Source organism: Petaurus breviceps, unplaced genomic scaffold (assembly GCF_028583685.1).
Source record: "Petaurus breviceps papuanus isolate PSGF00001 unplaced genomic scaffold, PetGlider_PUasm1.0 220, whole genome shotgun sequence".
NCBI lineage: Eukaryota > Metazoa > Chordata > Mammalia > Diprotodontia > Petauridae > Petaurus > Petaurus breviceps.
This window is the reverse complement of record NW_027185876.1, coordinates 22628032-22652103: the sequence shown is the minus strand read 5'-3', so window position 1 is coordinate 22652103 and position 24072 is coordinate 22628032. Positions and strand designations below refer to the sequence as shown.

The 24072-nt window shown below is 40.1% G+C and overlaps 1 protein-coding gene across 2 annotated transcripts in view; it reads left to right on the top strand.

The window, feature by feature from the left end:
- SLC19A2 (solute carrier family 19 member 2) overlaps positions 1-22394 on the top strand; it is a 34175-nt gene extending 11781 nt beyond the window's left edge. The window contains exons 3-7 of one of the 2 annotated variants that reach the window (XM_069094738.1): positions 9202-9243; positions 16189-16411; positions 18042-18234; positions 19383-19524; positions 20382-22394. In XM_069094738.1, coding sequence (XP_068950839.1) covers positions 9202-9243; positions 16189-16411; positions 18042-18234; positions 19383-19524; positions 20382-20510 — 729 coding nt within the window. In that variant the 3' untranslated portion in view covers positions 20511-22394. The remainder of the gene's footprint in view (positions 1-9201; positions 9244-16188; positions 16412-18041; positions 18235-19382; positions 19525-20381) is intronic. The other variant, XM_069094739.1, reaches the window with a different exon arrangement.
- Positions 22395-24072: the final 1678 nt, after the last annotated feature.

Sequence of the window (24072 nt, the reverse complement as noted above, 5' to 3'; positions counted from 1 at the left end):
GAAAAGGAGCTTCAAAAATTAACCAAGGAAAATGATTTGCTAAAAACCAGAACTAACCAAATGGAAACAAATAACTCTATGAGGAACCAAGAATTAGTCAAGCAAAACAACAAGAATGAAAAGTAGTGAGGCATTACTTGGGTAGGTGGGAAGGGAATCCTTGTTTAAGTCGGAGTTGTACTGATCATGCCTGAGGTCCTTTCTAACTTCCTGAGATTCTATGATTTGAACTATTGAGAGAAGCTAATAAGTAATTAGCATAAGATGATTATAAATTACTATTGTTTAAATAAACATTACTATATTTACCTATTAGATGTCCTTTTTAAAAACCAAATGAATAACTAAATAGTGGGACACTGGGCTCTGTCACAGGACTTTGGAATATATGGTTATAAAGGTACAGAATTACCACATAGTACTCAGTTAATAATCATAGAATTAGGATAGGAAAGACTTTAAAGGAACAAGAAAGGGAAAAAAAATACTTAGGCTAGAGGCCAGAAACCTGAGTTCTGGTTTGGCTCTGCTGTTAGGTAACTTATGACCTTGGGAAGGTCACTTGATCTCTAGACTTCAGTTTCCTCATATGTAAAACAGCAGATGGAAAGGAGAGCATTGTACTGAATAATGATAAGAGTCTTGGAGAGAAAATTGACCCTCGGGGATGAATGAATGAAGTTTTTATAAGCATTTACTATGTGCGAAGCTCTGTGCTAAATGCTGGGGTTATAGTTAGATAAATAAGATAGGCCCTGCTCTCAAGAATTAATGTTTCAGCATCAGAGAATTGGCAAGTGACTTGCCTAAAGTCTCACAGCCTATAGACTAAGAATTGAAAGGGACCTAAGAGTTCATCTAGTCCAGTCCTTTCATTTTATAGAAGAAGAAACAGATTTAGAAAAAATGAAGGAATATGCCTAAGGTAGGATTTGAACCCAAGTTCTCTGACTCCCAAATTGAGCATTATTTCCACTTCTAGATAGGAGTCTTCCTGCTAAATAGAGTGGGTTGGGCTACATATGCATGTATATACACATGTGTGTTATATATATGTGTGTACACACACTTATATGTGCATATATAGGTAATATAAATGTGTGTACATACATATTATATGTATACACACACTTTAGTAGCTTAAAACTGTATTATGGCTTTCAAAACATGCTTCTATATTTTTCCAAAGCTGATAGCCAAGGCATCGTTTGAAGAAACATACATGATGTATGTGCTTTCCTCCCCAAATCTGTTCCTTGGCCTTTAGTTGTGGGGAGAAGTGCTCAGCTGACCCCTTCTGGCCTATTGGCTACCTTCTTCCTGTGGGCATTGGGATTCTGCTGAACACAACAGTATCCCCCCTTCAGCTTTGCTGTTTGGCCCAAGGCTTCAGACAGACTGAAGTAAGTATGAGGGACAGACAACGCCTCAAGTGTTGCTGGGTTTCTCTCAGGACGTAAAGGGGGTAGTGCTGTTTTAAGAAGACAGAGCCTGGAAATTGACATGATTCCTTTTCATAACTCAAGTAGCGAATTCATTTTTGCTGAATAATTTGTTGTTCAGTCGTTTCAGTCATGTCTGACTCTCCCATGACCCATATTTGGGGTTTCCTTGGCAGAGCAGTTTGTCATGTCCTTCTCCATCTCATTTTACAGATGAAGAAATTGAGGCAGACAGGGTTAAGTAACTTGCCCAGGGTCACACAGCTAGTCTGAGGCAGAATTTGAATTCAGGTCCTCCCACAGGTACTGTGACTGAGGGGCAAAGTCTCTTCCCTCTCCCCCCACCCCCACCACCCCAAGAAATTAAAAATAACTAGAGACTTAGTTACTTGTAGGTTCTTTTCAGAAGGGGCCTATTGTTTAGGGTCCATAAGTTTGCCTTAAGGGGTTGGTTGTGTGGAAGAGGGGGGTCCCCTTTTCACAGGGCATCCAACTTAGACTGTAGAATTAACTGTAGAAGTGTGTCTGCTTCTTTCAAGTCGAATCTTCTCCCAGAGCCATAGAATTTTAAGGTTGGAAGGTACTTTAGCAGATCTTCTAGAAATAACCTATCATATTCCTATTTAGTAGTTTATGCCTTAATGCTTTTTTAAATGGAGAGCTTGCTACCTTTCAAGGGAGCCTATTCCATTTTTAGAAAGCTCTGACAATTAGTGATTCTCTATATTAAGCTGAAATCTGTCCATGTAACATGTCCCCTGGCCCTAGTTCCTCCTTCTGGAGCTACACAGAATTAGTTTGCTTCTTCTTGGGAGTAGGGGGTTTCAAATATTTGACAGTGGTGGCAGCAACCATTTTTTTTCTCCCCCATCCCCCATTCAAATACTCGACATATTTTTTTGAGTCAGCATCACCAGTCCTTACAGTCAGTACTCTCATGCACATCCTGGTTGCCCTCCTTCCATTTTGTCAGTGTGCCTGTGACTGACCCCACTGCACATGGAATTTGACCAATGTAGGGTGTGTAGTACTGCCGGCCTGCTGCTTTTAGCTGCTTTGTCTCTATTGATGCAGCCCAAGAATATATGACCTTTTATCTTTTGATAGTACTATCTCATTGTTGGATCACATTAGGCTTATAGGCACCTTAAACATCAAAGTAGTTTTCATTTGAATTAATGTTAAATCATTACTCTAATTCCGTGTTTGTGTGACTGACTTTTTTTTTTAATTTTAGTGTGGAGCTTGATTCCCAACTTTTATTTGTGTTACCCTCTTCAAGCCTCAATTTCCTCTCTGTAAAATGAGGTGCTTTGGATTAGATGACCCGTAAGATGCCTTCCAACTCTAGATTTTGGATCATTATGAGATTGTGATCCTGTGATATTACATTTTTTCCCATCAAATTCCATTTTATTTAAGTTGGTCCATTGCTTCAGGTTTATAAGACCTTTTTAGACCCTAAATGTGTTATCCATTGTGTTAGCCATCTCTGTCATCCACAAATTTGAAAAGCACACCATTAAAGTCTTCATTCAAGTCATTAATAAAAATGGTAAACAGGGTGAAGGACAGAGCCCTGTAGTAATGTTACTGAGAGATCTCCCTCCAGATTAACCTCAAGCTATTAAACAACATTTTGACATTTCATTTATTATTCCTCTTCTAAATTATCTTGGGTGCAATAATCCTGCTCAATTATGACAGGACAGGGCATGTTTGTGAATTTGTTCCATGTTATTATACATAATGATAGCAACAAAATGTAATTTGGAGGATTTCCCTCTGGGGAGCAGGGCCTAAGTACGCCTAGTCACTCATGACTTTGAGATAAGGAAATGAATGGGATAAAATTGAAAACTTCTCAGGTAACATTCCAGAAATCTGAATAGAATTGTAGTAAAGTACCAAAGACTTAGTAACCTGGGCTGGGACTTTTGCCTTGCTTACCTGGTCATAAGTTGAAGTTCTTGCTAAGCTTAGCTAAGCATAGAAAGGGAAAGCACAGAGTCTGCAAATCTAACCACAGGCCCAAATATTCCAGACTCATTTTCACTGACCACCATCTGACCTGTACAAATATAAAATTGGAAATCCTATTGCAGAACCCCTGGCAGGTCACCATGTCCTAAAATCCCCATGATTCATAAAATATTGTCTGCTTTCATATCTATGTTGATATTGTTAGAACATCTATCTTCTGCTTTTATATTTAAGTTGATACTGAATGCATAGTTTGTCTGTTTTCATGTCCTCTAGACATGTACCTTCTGCTTTTTGATATTACTGACATTTCATCTGCAAATGCCAGTAGATTTTTGCGGTTAAGATTGTGTGCCTCAGTTCCTAATTAATGGGAACAGGACAGGACAAAGTGGGGGAAGAAGGAGTGGCTTTTTGGGTACATAACCAAGCTTTGCATTTTGTGTTTTGCCTCTCCTACTGGACTTCCTCTAGTAGCGAGACTGCCCTTCTTGCAAGAAGAAATAAATAAATCTTTTCTGTCTCTACTTGGAGATAGCTTTGCTTATTTTATTTTGGGCAAGGGTCATTCTTGTCCCACACAGAAATCATTGGATCGCTGACTAAGAACTATTTTTAAAAAAAAATCTCTGTTGTCTCATAAATATTGGCTTAGCACTGCCATTTGAGTACTGGGGGGCTGACCCACCTGGGAATGTGAGTTCAGGCTAAGAAAGCAGGTAAGTCTTTGAAGGTTATTAAGTCACAAATAAGAAACACCTCATAAGGGCCTGAAGTCTCTAACGGTCAGTTCTGAACTGAGTTAACACCAAGTCTTAGGCCAGGAACACATTTAGCAGGAGGGACTCAAGAAAGGGGGAAGGAAGGTAGTAAGTATTTGTTCAGCACCTGCCATGCCTGGATACTTTAGAAATATTATCTTTGGGATAGCTAGGTGGTGCAGTGAATAGAGCACCAGCCCTGGAGTCAGGAGGACCTGAGTTCAAATCCAGCCTCAGATACTTACCACCAAAACAAACAAACAAACAAAAAAAACCCTAGCTGTGTGACCTTGGGCAAGTCACTTAACCCCAATTGCCCTCCAAAAAGCAAAGAAAAGGAAATATTATCTTGTTTGACCTCTGCAGTAACCCTAGGAGGTAGGTGCTGTTATTCTCCCATTTTACATTTGAAGAAACTGAGGCAAACAGAAGTTAAGTGACTTGTCCAGGGTCACACAGCTAGTAAGTATCTAAGTTAAATTTTAATTCGGGTCTTCCTGACTGTAGGCTTAGCTTATACCATCCAACTACCTTAGTGGCAAATGTGACTGGAGGACCAGAATTTGAAAATATGAAAACCTGATAGGGTGTGAGAGTTGAAAGGGACCATTTCATGTTCTCCTGTGGTCCTTCCTTTTAAACCCTTGAGAGGTACATGTGCTGTTTCTCAGTAGGCAAGGGAAGGATGCTTATTGGTCGATAATAAATGAATAATTCTCTAAGAACCTGAGCATCAGCATTCATACAGTGTTCTTTCTGCCAGGAGAGAGGCAGAGTGTTATAGTGGAGCCCCGAAGGCCTAGGCTCAGGTCTCCCCTGCTCTCTGTTGGCCGGGTGGCCCTTGCCCTCCAGGTAACCCTGGTACCCAGGTACTCTGGACTGAGTTGCAAAGGTGTTCCTATGTATTGGTAGGAGTTTTCTCACCCAGGAGGCCCCTGCCTGTACTAATGAAATGACAGATCCATCCACTGTCCCTGCCAGCGTCTATTAGGGATGAAATTAGTAAGGCGTCCATGAAGCCAGCCCTACCTGGAGCATCAGATTCCTCATATAGAAGAAGGCAGGGATGGCAGCCGTCTGTCCAGTTTGGGTTTATTTCTAGTCATGTTGTATTCTATTTTGAAAAACAGTTTAATGGGCTTCGAAAGCATTTATAAACCAAACTGATTTTTTAAAAAAGTCTTAAAATTAAAAATGCAGCGAACCTAAACAATTCTCCAGAGTACTAAGAAATATGCCAAGTAAAGGAAAAAGTCAAAGTCATTGTTAAGTTTCTTTAGTGATAAACCCCATCCAGCACTTTTCCTGGCCCTGAAACGTTGAATTGGTGCCAGTTAGTCATTTCCTTTCCACCCTCAGTTCATAATATTGATAGAATTGGTTTTTCCTCTTATCAGCTTCACCTCTATGGGTACCATTGGCAGTATGCTTTTTTTTTTTTAACATCTCTTTAAGAGCTCTAGCTTCAAAGGGTTTCCCATTGTTAAGGGTGTCAGAGCTGACTCTGTAAGGGTGATCCACATGGCCACTTTGGACAGGAAGAAAGAGCTTTCCTCTTGTTACTGGCACCTGGAGTCCCTTCTCCTGGATTCAGCTTTGCCTCCCTCTGGTTCTTATTTTAATGATGCTGTGACTGAGTGTGTTCCGTTGAACACATTTTTTAATGTGCCTCTCTGTATCCCACAGAGGAAATTAAAACATTCAAAAAACTAGCACAGTCCAGACTCAAATAATTAAGTTAAAATAGGGCATATTTAGGAAATGAAATGAGACTTGCGGGAGCTTGAGCCAGCCTTCTGAATGTTTTGGTCATCATTTAAATAGAGATTGTTTTTGGCACCATCTTATTTCCCCCCGTGAGTCACTAGAATGACCCTGCTTTTGCCTTCCTTTTCAGAGGTGTTGGGGAGATGGATATAGGGAGAGGGAGGGTGTGCAGTGTGATGAGAATTCAGGAAACCATGCCATCCATTAGTGTATCATGTGGAGGGGGTGGCAGTTGGGAATGGGGGATGTCAGCCTGAAGGAAACTTTAGATGGACACAACCACTCTTTTCAAGTACATTGAAGGACTGTTATATGGAAAAGGAAAGTGGAGCCTGCTTGGTCCCAGTGTGGTAAGTTTGCCGAGCCAGTTTTCCAGGAAGATTTTCCTCATTATTAGAGCTCTCCCAAACGGGCCTGGCCTCCTTCAGGTTGGGTAGTCTGTTAGATTGTAAGCTGCTTGAGAGTAGGGCTTGTTTCATTCTGTCTCTGTGTGTGTGCCTGGCATGTAGAAGAGACTTCAGAAATGCTTGTTGAGAATGTGAGGCCCAGCCATGTGAAATGCCTAGGCCTAGATAGCTTCATGTGGTCACAGAATGAAAATATCTTGGAGACCTTGGAGATCATCTAATCTGAACCCCCATTTTACAGATGAAGAAGCTTGAGTCCCCAACCAATGAATAAAGTGACTTGTCCCAGATTATACCATTGTATTAGGGACAGAACCAGGATTAGGCCATATCATGTCACTCTGGACCCAGTGCTCCCTCCATGGCACAATGCCTGTCGTGGGCCGGAGAATTTAGAGGCAGAAGAAATTTGGGATCTGAGAGAGAAAGTCATTTGCGCAAGGTTGCCAAGATTTGAACCCACGACTCCAAGTCACTTTCTTTTCCCCTATTCCATTGCTGCCTGTTATGTGAGGTCTAGATTCTTCTCCTTGGCTCTCCGAAGTCTTCTAGGTGTCTCATCCTACCTTCTTTCTGTCCCAGGTATACAGCAGACCCATTGTCCATCCCACTGCCCATTTAGGTAAGAGCTTTGCTTTGCTGGTTCCCTTGCTGCTGTCCTGGCCTAGACAGCTCACACTGAATTCTCTTCACCAACCCGTGTCTGTCTCCCTTTACGGGCTGTTCTCTCTTCCCTCCTTCTACTACTCCCTTTCATCTCCCACCCAACTCATGCTGATTACTCCTTATCCTGAACTTTCTCATTACAAATGAACCCACACAAATAGTTGTTTAAGGCACTGAAGTCCAGCCACACCAAGGCTTTCTCCATCCCTATCTCTTCCTCCTCCCCCCATCATGTTCAGTGTGGCCCATAATATGGGCCCTATCCTCCTGTCTTCCATCATGTGGGGGGAAAGTAATCAGAGTGGAATTGCTAGGTCCATGGACTATATGATATCTATCTGAGATCTGTCTTCTGAGAGAGTTCAGGAGGCCAGAGGACAGTTATTTAAAGCAGTATGGAGTTTTGCATGAATTTAAAATCTCTTCCCAGAAAGAGGAGTATTGGATTAATCTGAGCACTGAGAGTTCTAATTTAAGAGTAATTAAAAATGCCTTATTATAGGGTCTTTGCACAGGAATTTCTCCTTCCTGAATTTCTAAAAATTCAGTGGACTTTGACTGTTGGGGTAAGGACTTTATCATTTAAAGTTACTTCTTATTCATCTGCCTATTGGGCCCACCTTGTTTCTTTCCTTATCCTGCTGTCCGCATTCTTACTGTACCTTCTCCAGGGAAAAGGTGCTCAGACACCCTGAAGTTTCTTTGTGCCATTTAAAAGTTTTTTGTACAGAGCCTTGAGCTCTCAGAAAATGGAAACCCCTTAGAATTCTGATACAAGGTGCCTTCCCCCCTCCAAAAAAAAAGTTTGGGGTGGCTAGGTGTTGCAGTGAATAGAGCACCGGCCCTGGAGTCAGGAGGACCTGAGTTCAAATGTGGCCTCAGACACTTAACACAAAAACTAGCTGTGTGACCTTGGGCAGGTCACTTAACCCCAATTGCCCCCCCCCCCTAAAAAAAAAGAATTTGATACAAGGGAATGAGCATTGTACAAATATGCAGCAGACACCTTCTGGATTTTCTTTTGAAGAAAGGGGAGAGGCCATGCATACCTAAGACCTCTAGAACTGAGTCTAGCACCTACTAATTTGTTGTTAACACCTTCTATGGTAGACACTAGCACTTTAAAATCAGACCATGTTTCTTCGGTGACACAGTTTTTGTCTGTGGTAAGCTTGCATTTTTTTAAATTTTAAAAAACTTTTAAAGTTAATGGAAAATCCTTCCATTTTCTGTATTTTAGTGTGGGGTTTTAACATAAAAGACTCCTGCATTTTTATCAAAGATCTTTTCTCCCTCCATTTTTATAATCTTCCTCTGATATGATTTGTTATACTGATTGTTTTACTAATATTGAACCAAACATTCCTGATATAAACATTAGTTGATCGTATTGGATAAATTTTTAATTCAGTTCAATAAGAATGGATTCAATAAGCATATATTAAGAGCCTGCTATGTTCCAGGCACTGGGAACTACAGAAAGATAAAAACAAAACATCTATGGAGATAAATATTAAATAAATGCCAAGTCATTTGTGGGTAAAACACTAACTACTGGGAGTAATAGTAAGGAGTAGTCTGTCATAGGAGGCAGTAAATTCTAAGATTCAGAACTGGGGAGGGAAGGTGTGGCAGACATGGGCTGTAATCTGTGGGAAAGCTCTCAGGGGGGAGATGGAATTTTGTGTACTCTAGTAGGTCGCTGAGATGAAAACATAGGATACACAAGGAGGAGTAATGGGAAATGAGTCTCAAAAGATCCAGAGCCAGATTGCTGAACAGGAGTTTGTTTGAACCTCCAGACAGTTGGGAGTGACCGAGGCTTCTTATGGAGGAGAGTGACATTGCCAGACCTGTGCTAAGAAAGGTCACCATTGGTTATCTTATAAGAGGCCCTTCATTCCATTGCTTATCTTAAGAGGCTCTTCATCCCATTGTTCAACAAACTGAAGTTGACTTAGGGAGTTTATTATTAAGCCCTTTCGTTGTCTGTCCTCTTTTGCCAGTATTTTATTCAGTACTTTTGCACTAGTAATACCTATATTCAGTACCTTTGCACTAGTAATACTTACCTATATCCAATACTTTTGCACTAGTAATACTTACCTATAGTCAATACTTTTGCACTAGTAATATTTACCTATATTTCTCTTTCTTTTTTTCTCTTCTTGCCAGGTTTGGGGATCAGAACGACGTTTGACTTCTAGAAAGAATGAGGTAGAATATGATCCCTCACCCTTTTTTGAAATCAATTTGTGTGGGATGGGGCTAAGTTTTGGAATATTTGAAGGAATACATTTGTGCCTCAATCTGGCCTTAGGTCTTTTTTACAGAGCTGCATATTAACGACCCATCTCATTTCTTCTTCTGAGAAGGATGAATTTAGATTGTCTAAATCTTCCTTCAAAGCCTACTTTAACATGTTCTAGTTTTATAAATATTTGTCTTTCTTTTAGAGCCTCAGTTTTGTTTTGGTATGAATAGGACTACAGCACATAGGCTAACCAGGACTTAGAACATGTAGTTATGTGGTACATAGGCTGGCATGGTGGAAAGAGCACTGCCTGCTACTCACTGACCTCTCTGAGCCTCAGTTTCCTTGTCTGTGAAATCGGGGGCTTGTGTTACACGAATGCTTAAGGCTCCTGCCAGCGTCGTATCTGTGATCCTATGTCCCCTTGACAGTTTTTATTTCTTTTCAATTTGTTGTGAACATCCACTTGTTTATTTCTGTTTTGGGTAATTTGATTTGCCCTTCTCCCCCTTTTTTTTTGATGAAATAACTTTAAAAATTTTCTATTTTATTGACTTTTCCACTTTTAACCATTTCCTGCTTTGTGCTTGTTTTTGGTGTATTAATTTGCTGATGTTTCTCCACTTTCTTTGAACTCAACTGACTGCTTTTCACTTTCTTTTTTTAATGTGTTCAAGGGTATGAATTTGCCTCATAAACGTTGTTTTGACTGTATCCCATCAATTTTGGCAGGAAGATTTGAGAAAAGAAACCACTTAGGAGGGAAACAAGAGGGCCCAAGCATTCATTAAGCATCTAAATGCTATGTACCAGCCTGAGTACTGGACAAATATTATCTCATTTGATTCTCACAACAGCCCAGTGAGGTAGGCATGATTATTATCTTCATTTTACAGATGAGAAAACTGGCAGACAGAGATAAAATGACTTGCCCAAGGTCACACAGCTAGTAAGTGTCTGAGGCTGCCCACCCCCCAGCTGTTATTACATATATATTACATACATACTTAAAAATGCACAGGTTTGTCTCCATGATTGCATGTAAACTCCTCAGGAACAGATACTGTTTTATTATTGTTCTTAATGTACTCATAGAGAGTCTGAAACTCAGTAGTAGGTCCTTAATAAATGTTTCTTGATTGATTTATCTAGTCCAGCCCACACATGAAAAAGAATCCCCATCACATTGCCCTCAGCTAGTTGCCACCAAGACTGTGCTTGAAAACCTACAGAGAAGAAGAATCCACCTCTCCCAAGATCGCCCATTCTACTTGTTTACAGCTCTAATTTTTATAAAGCTTTCCTTGAATCAAGCCCAAATCATGGAAAATTACATTTTTTTCTTTCCTAACCTCTAACTGAAAGTTAGCATTTCTTTCAGTTAGGAACATAGGCAACAAGCCACAGTGGTATTCTTCTCTAGAGTGACAAGGGGGTCCACGACCCAGAAGAGGTTAAGAAACCTTGGTATAAGTGATCCTTAAGGTTTCTTTTGCTTCTAACATTCTATGACTTTAGGGAAAGATGTTCTTAAGAGTCACTGTCTCATCTGAGCTTACTAGGAACCAGTTCAGTGACCCCTTCCTCTGTTAGTTTTGCCTTCAGACATACCGTGATCCATAGATGAGTCCCAATTAATATGAATGATAAATTCTCCAGAAGTATTGCATGTGTTTGAATTCGCACTATTTGAAGTTATGATTATGTAAAATATAGTAATTGATGGCAGTGCAATGGAAGTATGCAGTGAGAATTTGATTAGTCTAACCATTTCAGGAGATTCATTTACATTAATTGGGACCTGGCTATATAAAAATCTGAATGTACAAAATAGATAATTTATGGTGGAGGTGGTGTTCACATTATAAAAGGGTTCCTTTAAATACTGTTTTCCTAACTATTTTAAAAAAACCAAATCTATCTCATCATAACATTTCAGAAATATTGTTTCTGCTTCTCTCTTTCATGGGAGACAGTCCTCAGACTGAACATGCCTTAAGGACCAGAACAGTCTTGCCTTTACTTGGGATTGATTTAGCTTTGATGCAGAAGGGGTATTAGGGGCATTTTCAAGATCCAGTAGGAGGAAGTTTGCTTCTTTGTCCTATGAAGTCTTGACTGGATGGGTCAGAATTCTTGTATCTGTAAATACTTCCTGTACATTACTGTGCTCATTACGTAAATTATTCTGGTTTTGTAGCTTTGTTTTACCTTAGCTCATACAAGTTTTCCCAAGTTCCCTTGTGCCCTCCATGTTTATTATTTCTTATAGTACAGTAGTATGTTCAGCCTGTTTGTTCATCATTTGATGGGCTTCTGCTTGGTTTCTAATTCTTTGCTACCACACAGACCAAAAAAATGCTGCTACAAATGTTTTTGTATATATGGGACCTTTCTACTGATTTGTGCTCCTTTTGGTTTATGCTCAGTAATGACCCTTGGGTCAAGGGGGTGTGTACAGTGTTGTGACTTTCCTACTATTGCCAAATTGGTTTTTCCAGAATTGTTGGCAAGTTCACAGTTCCACCAACATTGCATTAATATGCCTTCTTCCTATAGCCTCTCTTAACACTTTTTTTCCATCATGGCCAAACTGATCCATGTGAGGCAAAACTTTTAAGAGTCCGTTTGATTTTCACTTATCTTATCATTTGGAAGATTCTTTCAGATGATTGTTGATGATTTGCATTTCTTCCTTTTGAAAATCACCTATTCATATCTTTTGATAGCCCTCTCTAACATTCAGTGATTTTAGTAATGGATACAAATCTTACACTTGAGTTCAAAAAGTCAGCTACAAAGTGTATGAATGAGCTGTACTCAGAAAGCAGATTATACCCAAAGGGCCTCGGGTTTTAGTGGGCTACACTATTACAGGACAGAATGTGGCCTTGGAGGTGACTGGCCCACGCTAAGGCAGAGAAGTAGCGTGCATATTATAATAAGTGCAGGATTGGACATCTTCCACTCCCGGCATCACTTTGCTTTCTGATTCAACAACAGGACCTTTTTGCCTGGTCGGCTTAGTTCTTGAACTTTGAACAAGATGTAGGAAAGAGCTGGTTTGTGTGTAAGTGGAGCCGCAAAATGAGTAAGTAGATGGCTTTTGTTCTTGTATTTGTATCAGTTTCCTGTACATCTTGGATATCAGACAGTTATTAAATAAATTTACACAAAGAGTTTTTTTTAATGATAGTTTCCTTTCTTATGCTAGTTATATTAATTTTTGTGTAATTTTTTTAAAAGTTTGTATAATTAAAATGGTTTTTTTTATAATATTCTCTGCCCCTTGATTAAGAATTTTGCCATGCCATAGTTAGACAAGATATATTTTTCCCATCTCCTTCAATTTTTTTTTTTAGGATTAGACTTTTTTATGCTTGATTCACATACCATTTTGAATATATGGTAAAAGATACTGACCTAAACCTTACATTTTCCACCAAACTGCTTTCCTTTTCCCCTTATAGTTTTGGGTAATAGGCAGTCTTTACCCCAGTAGTTTGTATTCTTGGGTCCTGTGACCATTTTATTTTCTACAGCCATACTCACATTTAATATGATTCTTAGTTATACAGCTGTTCTTTGGGGCCTATCTTACAGTATGTTCTGTAGGCAAAGAGGTGGATATGAGAAAAAGTGAAGCTTGCATTTCTCTCAAATTTTACAGTAAAATGCCTTTCTAAAAAGCTAAATACTTATAAAAATAATAAAGGATCTAGAGCTAGAAAGGACTTTAGGTAGCTTAGATATCTAAAGACAGCTTATGGACTGGATATCATCTAGTCCAAAGGTGTCAAACATGTGGCTCTTTCATGGAGCTGGAGCCAAATTAAAATGTAATTGACTGGGACAGCTAGGTGGCGTAGTGAGTAGAGCATCAGCCCTGGAGTCAAGAGGACCCGGGATTGGTTCCAGCCTCAGACACTTAACACCCACACACAAAAAAACTGGCTGTGTAACCTTGGGCAAGTTACTTAACCCCAATTGCTTAAAAAAAAAATTTGTAATTGGCAAGTATTTAATGATAAATAAAAGTACAATAAAACACAGCTAATGTTACATTTTAAAACTAAGCCAGCATGCACCTGCAGGGAACCTTATGTAGTGGCCCCTGTTCCTAAAGCCCTTAAGAGCTATTGTAAAATCCGCTGGAAATTTCCTTAGTAACCCATTAGTTTGATTTGTTGATACTGTGGCAGATGGCAGTTAACCATTGTAAGAGAACAAACATTTACTTGGTGTCAGTTATATGCAAAACTCTGTTTAAGATACAGCGGCTGCAAAGGCCAGACAGAAGCCAGAAACTGTCTTGTCCTCAGGGAGCTTACATTCTGCTTGTAGGGATACATTTATACAGATAATTTGAGGAGGCAGAGATCATTAGCAAGTAGAAGGATCCAAAAAGACCACTATGGGGGGGATACCTCACTTAGGGGAAGCCAGGGGTACCAAGAGGCAGAGGGAGTGTGTTGGAAAAGCCTATGCCAAATGGAACCGTGAGTCAGACATAGAATGTGGGAAAGTGAGAGTGCAGAGATGGTGTGGAGCCACACTGTGAGCAGCGAGATGTGCCCTTGTACCTCGTGCACTGGAGTCAGGGAAGACCAGAGTTCAGATTCAACCTCAGACACTTTCTAGCTGCATGACCCTGAGGAAGTAACATAGCTCCTGTCTGCCTCAGTTTCCTCATCTGCAAAATGGAGACAATAATAACACCTACCTCCCTGAATGGCTGTGAGGATAAAATGAGATTGTATTTGTAAAGTACTTTGCAAACCTGTTATTAAATAATCACACACACAGGCAGGGTGTATCTGAAGCAGCCAGGACTGGTAATATAAAGGAAGCATTGTCTGCTGTATACAAGGTACCAGGCTAAGTGCTGAAGGGTATAAATGCAAAAAAACCACCAAAACATAGCTCCTACCTTCAAGGAACTTATCATTTAATAGGACGGTTTCTACTATATACAGAAATAATAATAGTACAGGATATGATGTGGTAAGGGCCTGGAACACATTGCTCTCATTGGGGAGGAGGGAATTAAAAAAGGCTTCAGGAAGGAGGTGGCTCCTCAGCAGGATTTCATCAATAGAAGTGAGGAGGAAGTTCATTCCAAGAATGTAGGGCAGCATGTGCAAATGCCCAAGTACTCAGAGACGAGAAATGCAGGACCAGACGTGGGAACATCTGGAGTCCAGCTTGCCCTGAATGTACCGTGTGAATTGGAAGTAGAATGAAACGAGTCAGAAAATGTGGTGCCTTCCCTTGCTACATGTGGGCTGCTGTCCTTAAGCCCTTTTCTTTCTTATGTTGATAACACCCTCTCCCATGGCTTCCATTATTAACTCCGGGCCATAGGCTCACACTTCTGTATTTCTAACCTGAGTCTTTATTTTAAAGTCTGGCTCCACATCTCTACATAGATTATTCTGTGATTTAGAACTTTCAAGTTGGAAGGAACCTTCCACATCTTCTGGAGCCCAGTCCCTTTGTCTTATAGAATAGGAAATGGACTCAGGAAGGTTAAATAATTGGTCCAGGGTCACATAAGTAGTAAGTAGGAGAGCCAAGTTTCAAATTCTGGTTCTCTAACCCCAAATGCATTATTCTTGATACTTTGTCCAAGAAGACCAGGCAGGCCAAAGGGTCCTTCTGTCATTGAATCAGAAAGCAAAATGAGGCCGAGAGTAGAAGACAGTCAGTCCTGCCGATATTAAACTGTTGCCTCTGCTTCTCTGCCTTGACTAGGGTCAGGCCACTCCATTGGATCCTTTAAAAAAGTCCAAGAATGCTAGAAGTGGAAGGGACCTTATTAGAGACCATCTAATACTGAGGTTTTTAAACCTTGTGTGTGTGTGATGGGTCCCTTTGACAGTCTAGAGAAGACTAATACTACTGTGGTATGTTGCCTGCATTCACAATTGAAGGAAATATGAAATTTCACCCAGAGGCTGGCAGAAATAGTGTAAATTTTTTCTCATGCATGTTCATGATTTCCCTAAATTCTGTGCTCTCAGGGTCCACAGACCCCAAGGTAAGCACCCCTGATCTAGCAGTTGAGAAAACAGAGACAGACTGGTTAAGTGTCTGGATTACCACAGCTGAATACTGGTAGACTTGATACTAAGACCCACATCATGACTCCCAGCGTGATACTTTCCCCACTCTGCTGCATTGCATCCCTGCTTTTACTGCACTGTGTCGTGCTCTCACTTCTAAACAAACAGTTGTTCCCCTTGCCCCAGCAGAGTCTATATAACAGGAATAGCCATTTCTTGGAACTCCTTTTTACAATGAACTGACAATACTTTCCTAGTCAACGAGTATGCTTCTCATAAAGGACAGTGGAGACCATTACAGTCTCATTTAGTAGACAAGAATCACACTTGTTAACTTATTTTAATGTTGTAGTTTCATGAATAGAAATGTCAAGATGTGCAACCTTTATAAAGACTGACATTATTGATGGTATTAACTTGTAGAGGGTATTAGTTAAGTTCTGACCAGGAAGATGATAAGGAGAGTTAGTGTGTGTGTGTGTGTGTGTGTGTGTGTGTGTGTGTGTATGCTTTGTGTGTATGTATATGTATAGATGCATAGTATTTTACATATGTGCATTATATACATGATATTATATTTATTATTATAATAATTGAACTAATTGAATTAATCATATTATGGTGCTTCTAAGCACAAACTATTGGAAGGACAGGAGACTGCAAAATGCTTATTAGTGTAACTGTTAGTGAGTGCTTGTTTCAAAGAAATAGACCCTTGGATTTTTCAAGCCACCAAAAAGTTCCAGGACATTAGAAGACAGGAAGTTGTCAATGTCTGTTGCCATGCCAGCTCATCATGTTTGGTCTTGTTTCCTGTTCTTCCCGTCCCCTTTGCTTGTGTAGAAACTGAAGCCAGACCTCCTTCTCGTGCTGAAGGTCTTGTGGAAAGATTTCCTGCTGTGCTATTCCTCCCGCCCTCTGCTCTGCTGGTCGGTGTGGTGGGCCCTCTCCACCTGTGGCTATTTCCAGGTGGTGAACTACACACAGGGTCTGTGGGAGAAAGTGATGCCTTTTCGCAATGCTGCCATCTACAATGGTGGAGTGGAGGCAGTTTCAACACTGCTGGGTAAGTAGGTTCATCCATATTCCTACCCAGCATCTGCTGCCCCCTCATTTCCCATTTAGTTCCAACTGCTCTCTTTACTCTTTCTTTACAAATGCCATCTTAATTCCCATTTTGAAGCTCTTCTTCATGTTCCCCCTTCCTTCCCATCCAACCCTTGCCTGTCCTTCAAGGCTTAACTCAACCCCTCCCTCTTTGAAGCTCTCCTTGGCTGTTGTAACCCAGGGAATTCCAGTCTACTATTCCTAGGCACCACCACAGAATTTCATGTTAAAGATAGCCTTGCATTATTCACTAATGATTCATGTATGGATAATTTGTCTTTTCAGTTAAAAACTTAAGGGCACGAACTATCTTGTAGAGGCAGCAAGAAGCTACAGTGGATAGAGAGCTAGACCCGGAGTTAGGAAAATTTGAGTTCGAATCCTTCCATAGATACTTACTGGCTGTGTGACCATGGCCAAGTCACTTAACTCCTATCTGCCTCAGTTAATTTATCTGTAAAATGGGAATAATAATAATAATACCATCCTCTCAGGGTTGTTATAAGGATCCAATGAGACCATATTTGTGCATATTTGTAAAGCACTTTGCAGATCTTAAAGCACTGTGGAAATGCTAGCTACTACTTCCTTTGTACTCCCCACACCATAATGCCATGTAGTTAGTGCTCAGGAAGCACTTCTTCATTGATCCATCTCCACGGCCTCTTCCAACTCTAAAATGTCACAGTGATGATGGTGATAATCATCACTTGCACTTACATGGCGCTTTTGGGTTGGTGGAATCCTTTATAATGTTCTCTCTTTCTGTCCCCACCTTGATCCGGGGAGGTAAGTACTGCCAGAGTCCTTGGTGCCATCTGCCTAGAGCAGCACAGTGAGCTCTCTGAGGTTGTGAACTTGCCCATGCTTACACAGCTAGTTAAGTGTCAAGAGAGTTGAACCCAGGGCCCTCATGACTCCAGTCCAGCACTGTTTCCACTGTGCTTTCACAGGAGACGGAGAGGAACATTTCATGGACGATGACATTGATGCACTGAGACATTTAGTGATTTGCTGTAGTTCAAAAAGTTTCTTATCAAGCAAAGTTTTGCATTAAATTCCTCCCCACGCTACCAGTCTATTATACTTTCTACTGGAACCCATTTCTTTGGTTAAATATTTTTCAAATATAAATTTATTTTAAAAAAATAATTATTGCATCTGGATAGGTGTGAATTGAAGTTTATTAAATGTTTATATGTTTATTAGATAGCTGAAGGAGTTGGAAGTGTGTGTTTTTGTTTTGTTTTGTCTTTACCAAACTGGTGGTTTGTTAGTCTGCAGATATGGGCAAAGATGTGCCTAGAAAGGGGTGTTGACACTGGTCTCTACTTTATCCTCTGGGAAAGTCAGCCCAGAGCTGGTACCATAGAGCATGTCTACACCCCTTGCTAGGCATACCCATAGATGTAAGTATGTGTTTTTTTTCTGTTGCTCAGTAAGGCCCAAGATTATCCCAGTTCATCCAAAACTATCATATGCCTCCTTTCTTGATTTTACTCATTTGTGTTTTGAGTTGAATTTCTAGGAATTGTGATTTTGTTTACTTAGGAAAGTGATTAGAGTTGCTGTCCTGCCTTTGTTTTTAGGGGCTGTTGCAGTGTTTGCAGTTGGTTACATAAAAATATCCTGGTCTACATGGGGCGAGATGACACTGTCCCTCTTCTCCTTCCTGATTGCGGCGGCTGTGTATGTAATGGACAAAGTGAATAACATCTGGGTGTGCTACTCGTCCTATGTCGTCTTCAGAATCATCTACATGCTGCTCATCACCATAGCAACGTATGTGTTCAAATTCCCAGAAACCTGGAGAAAGGGCAGGGAGACTTTGTGGGAGGCAGTTGTGGAGAAATAGTGCTTTTGTTTTTCTCCTGTCAGTTTCTTCAAAAACTGGGAGGTTGGGGGCGGCTAGGTGGCACAGTGAATAGAGCACCAGCCCTGGAGTCAGGAGTTTAAATCTGGCCTCAGACACTTAACACAAAAACTAGCCATGTGACCTTGGGCAAGTCACTTAACCCCAATTGCCCTCCAAAAAGCAAAAAACAAAACAAAAAACCGGGAGGTAGATTTAATGTTCTACTTTCAAGACAAAAGAACAGTAACTTTTACATTATGTACAATGTACATATACATCTTTATGTGAATATACACAAAACACACAAAATGTGTGTTCATGTATGTATCCTATCTATAGAACACACACCCTCTGGTGGAAGGAGCCCTGGACTTTAAGCCAGAACCCATGGATCTGAGTCCTTGCTCTGTCACTCTGACTACATGTGACCTTGGGCAAATAATTTAACATCTTTTGAATCTGGTTCCTTGCCTATAAAATTCCTCCTCCTCCCAGGTGTTGTGATAATAAAAAGATAAGATTTTAAAATAATTTTTAAAAGCATAAAGTGATTTAGAAAGGTAAGGCTTCCCACACACACCCGATGATTTCATCTGCGTGGGATATTCCCTTCCCTGGTACAGATTGTCAACTCTTGTGTAAGTTAGAGTCTTGAGAGGTTGAGTAGGGCACGGAAAGGTCAGGGCTTGTGGCCCTGACACAGAGCTATTACAGAGCAAAGGCATACCTTAAGCCCAGTCTTCCTGAGGCCTTCCAAGGCTGGCACTCTATAGTCACTATTCCAACACCATGGAGTATCGTGAGGCATAATTATATTATGACTTATATACATCAATGGAAAAGGATTTATGATGTTCTCACTTAAGAATCCTTTATGAAGCTTTCATACATACATTTGTATGTAAATCCACAATTGTTTTTAGGTTCGTTCCTGTGTGGTCACAAATGTTTTTAATTTGTTTGGGAGGAAGATTGAAGTGAGAAGAGATATGTTGAGAGTTAGTGAAAAAAAAAAAAACTAGCCAAGGAAATAGTCCTTGTGATTTTTGTGTCTTTTTGTGCCCTGTCTCCTAAGGTTCCAGATTGCTACTAACCTCAGCATGGAACGTTATGCCCTGGTGTTTGGTGTGAACACTTTCATTGCCTTGGCATTACAAACTCTGCTCACTCTGATCGTGGTGGATGCCAGTGGTCTTGGCTTGGAAATCACCACTCAGGTAAGACCTGTAGCTTCATTCCCAGTGATGATGCTCCTATTTGGACAAAACAGAGCTGCCAAAATGTCATGCTGGCAGATGGTTATATCTGGAGCCCAGTTTCTCTCAGATCCTTATTTGATGTTGAGGCTCCCCTATTTTATGTTGAGGTCCTGAGTCAGTGTTGTCTAAGATGGGCCTTAGTGAAGAGGTTAGATGGCAGGGCTGCCCTTCATTGATATGTTTCCAATCTTCTGACTTCTAGAAGATAAGTATATGAACTACTCAGTCTTCCTTTTGACCATATGAATCTCTTGAAAAGAGGGAAAAAAATCTGTGCGAATTCCTATAGATAATAAAAACACTTTAATTCATTTAATGGTTGTCCTGTGTCCATAACCCTCTGACTCCAAATCTGTGGATCTAATTACTACTTCTCCTTTCTGCCTCCTGATTCATTCAGGTCTGGAAGGGACCTCAGACCGCAGTTGGTCCAGTCCCCTCATTTTACAGGAAACTGAGGTTACACAGACATTCAGTGTCAGAACCAGAAAACTCCAGGTTTCCAGTGCAGCACATGGGGTGGGTGAACATCCCAGGGCCGGTGAGGGTTGTATGAACACTGTATTGCAGAGTCTTCCCCCAGCCCCTTTGTGTGTAGGCAGGTACTCTGTTAATCTGACTGGAGCCTGGTGATAATGTCCTCTCAGCATAGAGGTTGGCTTACACTGTACTGCCCTCTGTTGGGGAGACATCGCCAGCTCTGATTCCATCTCTTATCCTGGCATTAGGTAGGCATGGCACCTTCTTTGCTTTGGAATAAAGTCTGTTTACGTGCTATGTTTTCTTTTGTCACCGGGCTTTTTTTTTCCCCATAGTTCCTGATCTACGCTGGTTACTTTGCACTCATAGCCATGATTTTCCTAATTAACGGTGCAGTCAGTGTTATAAAGAAGTTCAGAAGAAGGCGCGGTACAGAAGGAGGCTCTCCAGTGACCACTGCATGACCACGACCAGGGGCAGAGTGCCCCTTAGAGCCTGAGCGCTGCTTCACACAGCAGCCTGGACATGAAGTTCATCGTGTTTTCCCTAAGTTCTAGGCATATATTTATGACAGTGTTTGAATGTGCATTTCTCTGCTTCAGAGCAACCACTTATAATCTCTGTTCTTGGTGTTCCATAATTGATCCAAGAAGAAATGTTGATTTTATAGATTATTTATGTGCAATAATTTAAGGATGACTTTTTTCACTCTGTTTTAAATGTCCACGTGCTAGAGTGAAAGCATGGGATCCAGGGAGAGAGGGACCAGGAGGAAAAGTTCTGCATTTAATTAGGAAGCAAAGTGAAAGTTTTTTAAGGTCATTCCCATCCCTGTGCCCTGGGATAGAGGCCATTGGTCTTTAGATAGGATGGAGGTGCCCAGTGGCAGTACCCACCTCTAGACCAGTTATTACCACAGGTTCATGTTTCTTTGGCTACACACACTCACTTGTTCGTGTTTGTGTAAATGATTGTTTCTATCACAAGTGGACAATATTTGCTGTGGTTCTGTTCCCTGAGGAATATATGTTGTGTGTTTATTTTAAATTATTATTTTCAGCTCACTGTAAGTGTTCTCTCAGATATATGTGTGTACTTTCACCAGTACATTGTACATTACTCATTATGCTTCCCAGAGAAGCTCATATAGGTTCAAAGAATGGCGAGCTTGAGGCCGGCTAAACACTAAACTGTTCATTGCCAAATGAGTGGACCTTATCAGAAAATTTAAAGGACCCTTAATTCTTGAAGAAGTATGAAGGACTCTGACTTAATGATGAATTGTAGGCTGTGGTTACAACCAACCCATTTAGTGTCCCTTTAAGCCCTAAACACAAGGAAGATTTTTAAAAACACCTTCACTTCCAATTTTTTTGTTGTCTTCCTATTATCCAAGATAAGATGGGCACCCAAGACCATTCCAAGGTGGGGTTTTTGTTTCGTTTTGCACAAATGGGACCACATAATTTGTAAGACAGGCCTGGGATTGACTGTTGGGTTGTTTACCAGAAATTTGCCTTTAAGTTCAGAAGTGGGTCACCTTAAATATTTGATTAAAATTAGAAGTTGATGGAGGTTTCTGTTTCCATGTTACATGAAGGAAAACAATTGTTTCTACTTGATTTTGAAATGTCTCCTAGGTGGCTGCTAATGTGTATGAAACATATCTGTACTTATGTCACATTTTGAGAAGCCAGTCAAGCTGAGATGGCGTTGCCTTATTCTGGCTACCTCTGAGTAGCTGCTCTTATCTGAGTTACAGTTTGTTTTTGTTTTTTGTAATTTTAGAAGGACATAACTAACCCACATTGGTGATGTAGGAGTAGGGGGAGGAGGGATAAGTGGAAGCTTTCCATCTGCTTTGATTAGGACATATACAACTGGATGAGGATCATAGGTCATTCCTTAGGCCTTCCTTTAAGGTGAAGAGGATGGGCAGGAACAAGGGGGAAATGATTCCTTTGAAGTTTTAGCTTCTGGATTTGGAGATTTCTCACATTATTTTCTCTTGTGGGAATTGTTCATTCTAAAAAAAGCCACAGTTTGTTGTCACAAAGTGTTTTAGGTTATTTTTTTAAATGATGAGATAGATTATGACATAATCAAAATGTCTGGCTACCAAAGCATTTATTTCCCTATTCTCTGAATGTCAGGTAGACCACATAACCCTTTAGTTATATAAGAAAAGGAGGTCTTTACCTGTACAGTGAGTTTTTAGAAGAGTTTAATTTGCACAGATGAACTTACTGTATATGGTTTTGCAAACAAGTGGAAATTATCTGTTGTATGTTTTATTCAATTCTGTATAGATTATAAAATTATTTTTATCAAATAAATATTTTATAGTATGTTTTCCTTTTTTGATTTAAAATATTTTAAAATCTAATATGTGGAAAATAACTTTGTAATCACTTCTCTAAATCTGCTGTCTCAAGTTTCAGATTCAATACCACCCCTGTTTTCTCCCAATTTTACTAACTTTGCAGTTTCTAACTTAGGATCTTTACCTTCCACTGTGTGTCTCTAACTTCTATTTTTTTTCTCATTTTATCCAATGTTCCATTACACTATTTAGTATTATCTAGCTGTGTTTTTGGTCTGCTACTGTTCTTTCTTTCTCCTATCCATTTTTTCAAATAACTAGTTTTATTAATCTTATTACTAAGAATTCTTGAAGCTATAGCCCTAGATCGGGACGAGTCTTCTCTTCTCTGTGTTCATTAGTACTTTTCCTTTCATTGATTTATCATCACCAAAAATTTGGTTAAAATTGGATCTGAACAACAGTTCTTTGTCATCTAGTTCTGTGTTTTTTGTGTCCTTGTTCTCCTGCTCTGTACCCCATTCTCCTTGTTTAGATTATAAGCTCTCCAGGAGGGAACATTTATTCTTTTGTCTTTAATTATGCAAAATCATGCTATTATGAGTGCTACATTGATCTCATCCAAAAAATATATGCTTCATCCTTCAACGAGCCAATTACCTCTCAGTCAGAAGGTGGGTAGGATGCATGCTTGGCCATTGCATTAATCATCATTCTTGTCTTTCAAAGTTGTTTTGTTCCATAGTGGTGTTGTCATCAAATGTTCTCCTTGTTCTGTTCACTCCATTCTCTGTCAGTTCATGCAAGCATTTTCAGATTTCACTAAAACAGTCCCCTTCATCATTTCTTCTGGAGCAATAATAACCAGCTAGGTGGTATAGTAGATCACTGGGCCTCAGTCAAGAAGATAAGTTCAAAACCAGCCTCAGACATGTTGCAGTTGTGTGGTCCTAGGCAAGTCACATGATCTCTGCCTGCCTCAGTTTCCTCAGCTGTAACATGAGGATAAGAGCATCTACCTCACAGAATGGCTATGAGGATCAAATGAGATATTTGTAAAGGACTTAGCAGTGCCTGGCATATAGTAAGCACTTAACAAATGCTTGTTTCTCTCCTTTATTTTCATATGCCACAATTTGTTTAGCCAACCCCCAGCTGATGGGCATATTTGTTACAAAGCTTTCACTTCATTCTTTTCCCCAGTGATTAGGGGTTGGGGTATGCAAGACAAAATTGATTTTTGTTCATTGAAAAAATTACTCAAAAATTAAATCAGAGATTTAAGAAACTGAAAAAAAAAAATGGATAGAAGTTGCAAAGAGGCAAACTTAGAGATGATACATGGAAAATCCTGGCGAAGAACAGAACTGTCCAAAGTGGGCTACGTGGATAGGGAGTGGATACTCTCTCACTGAAAGCCTATAAAGGGCTGGTTGACTTGTTGGCCACATTATAGAAGTGATTCTCGGTCAAGTATGAATTGAACTCAGATCCTGTGACTATGGATTGTGACATTCTCTGGAGGTGAATGAGAGGCAAATAGTGTTTTGGAGTTCACCAGACATTTTATTCACATTGCACAGAACTATTTAACTTAAGCACAGACAGTATCTGTTTTTGTCGAAGTTTGATGAGAAAAAAAAGGCATTTCTCTGTGTATTGTTTCTTAAAAAGGATATACACTCAGCAGGGAAGTGATTTTC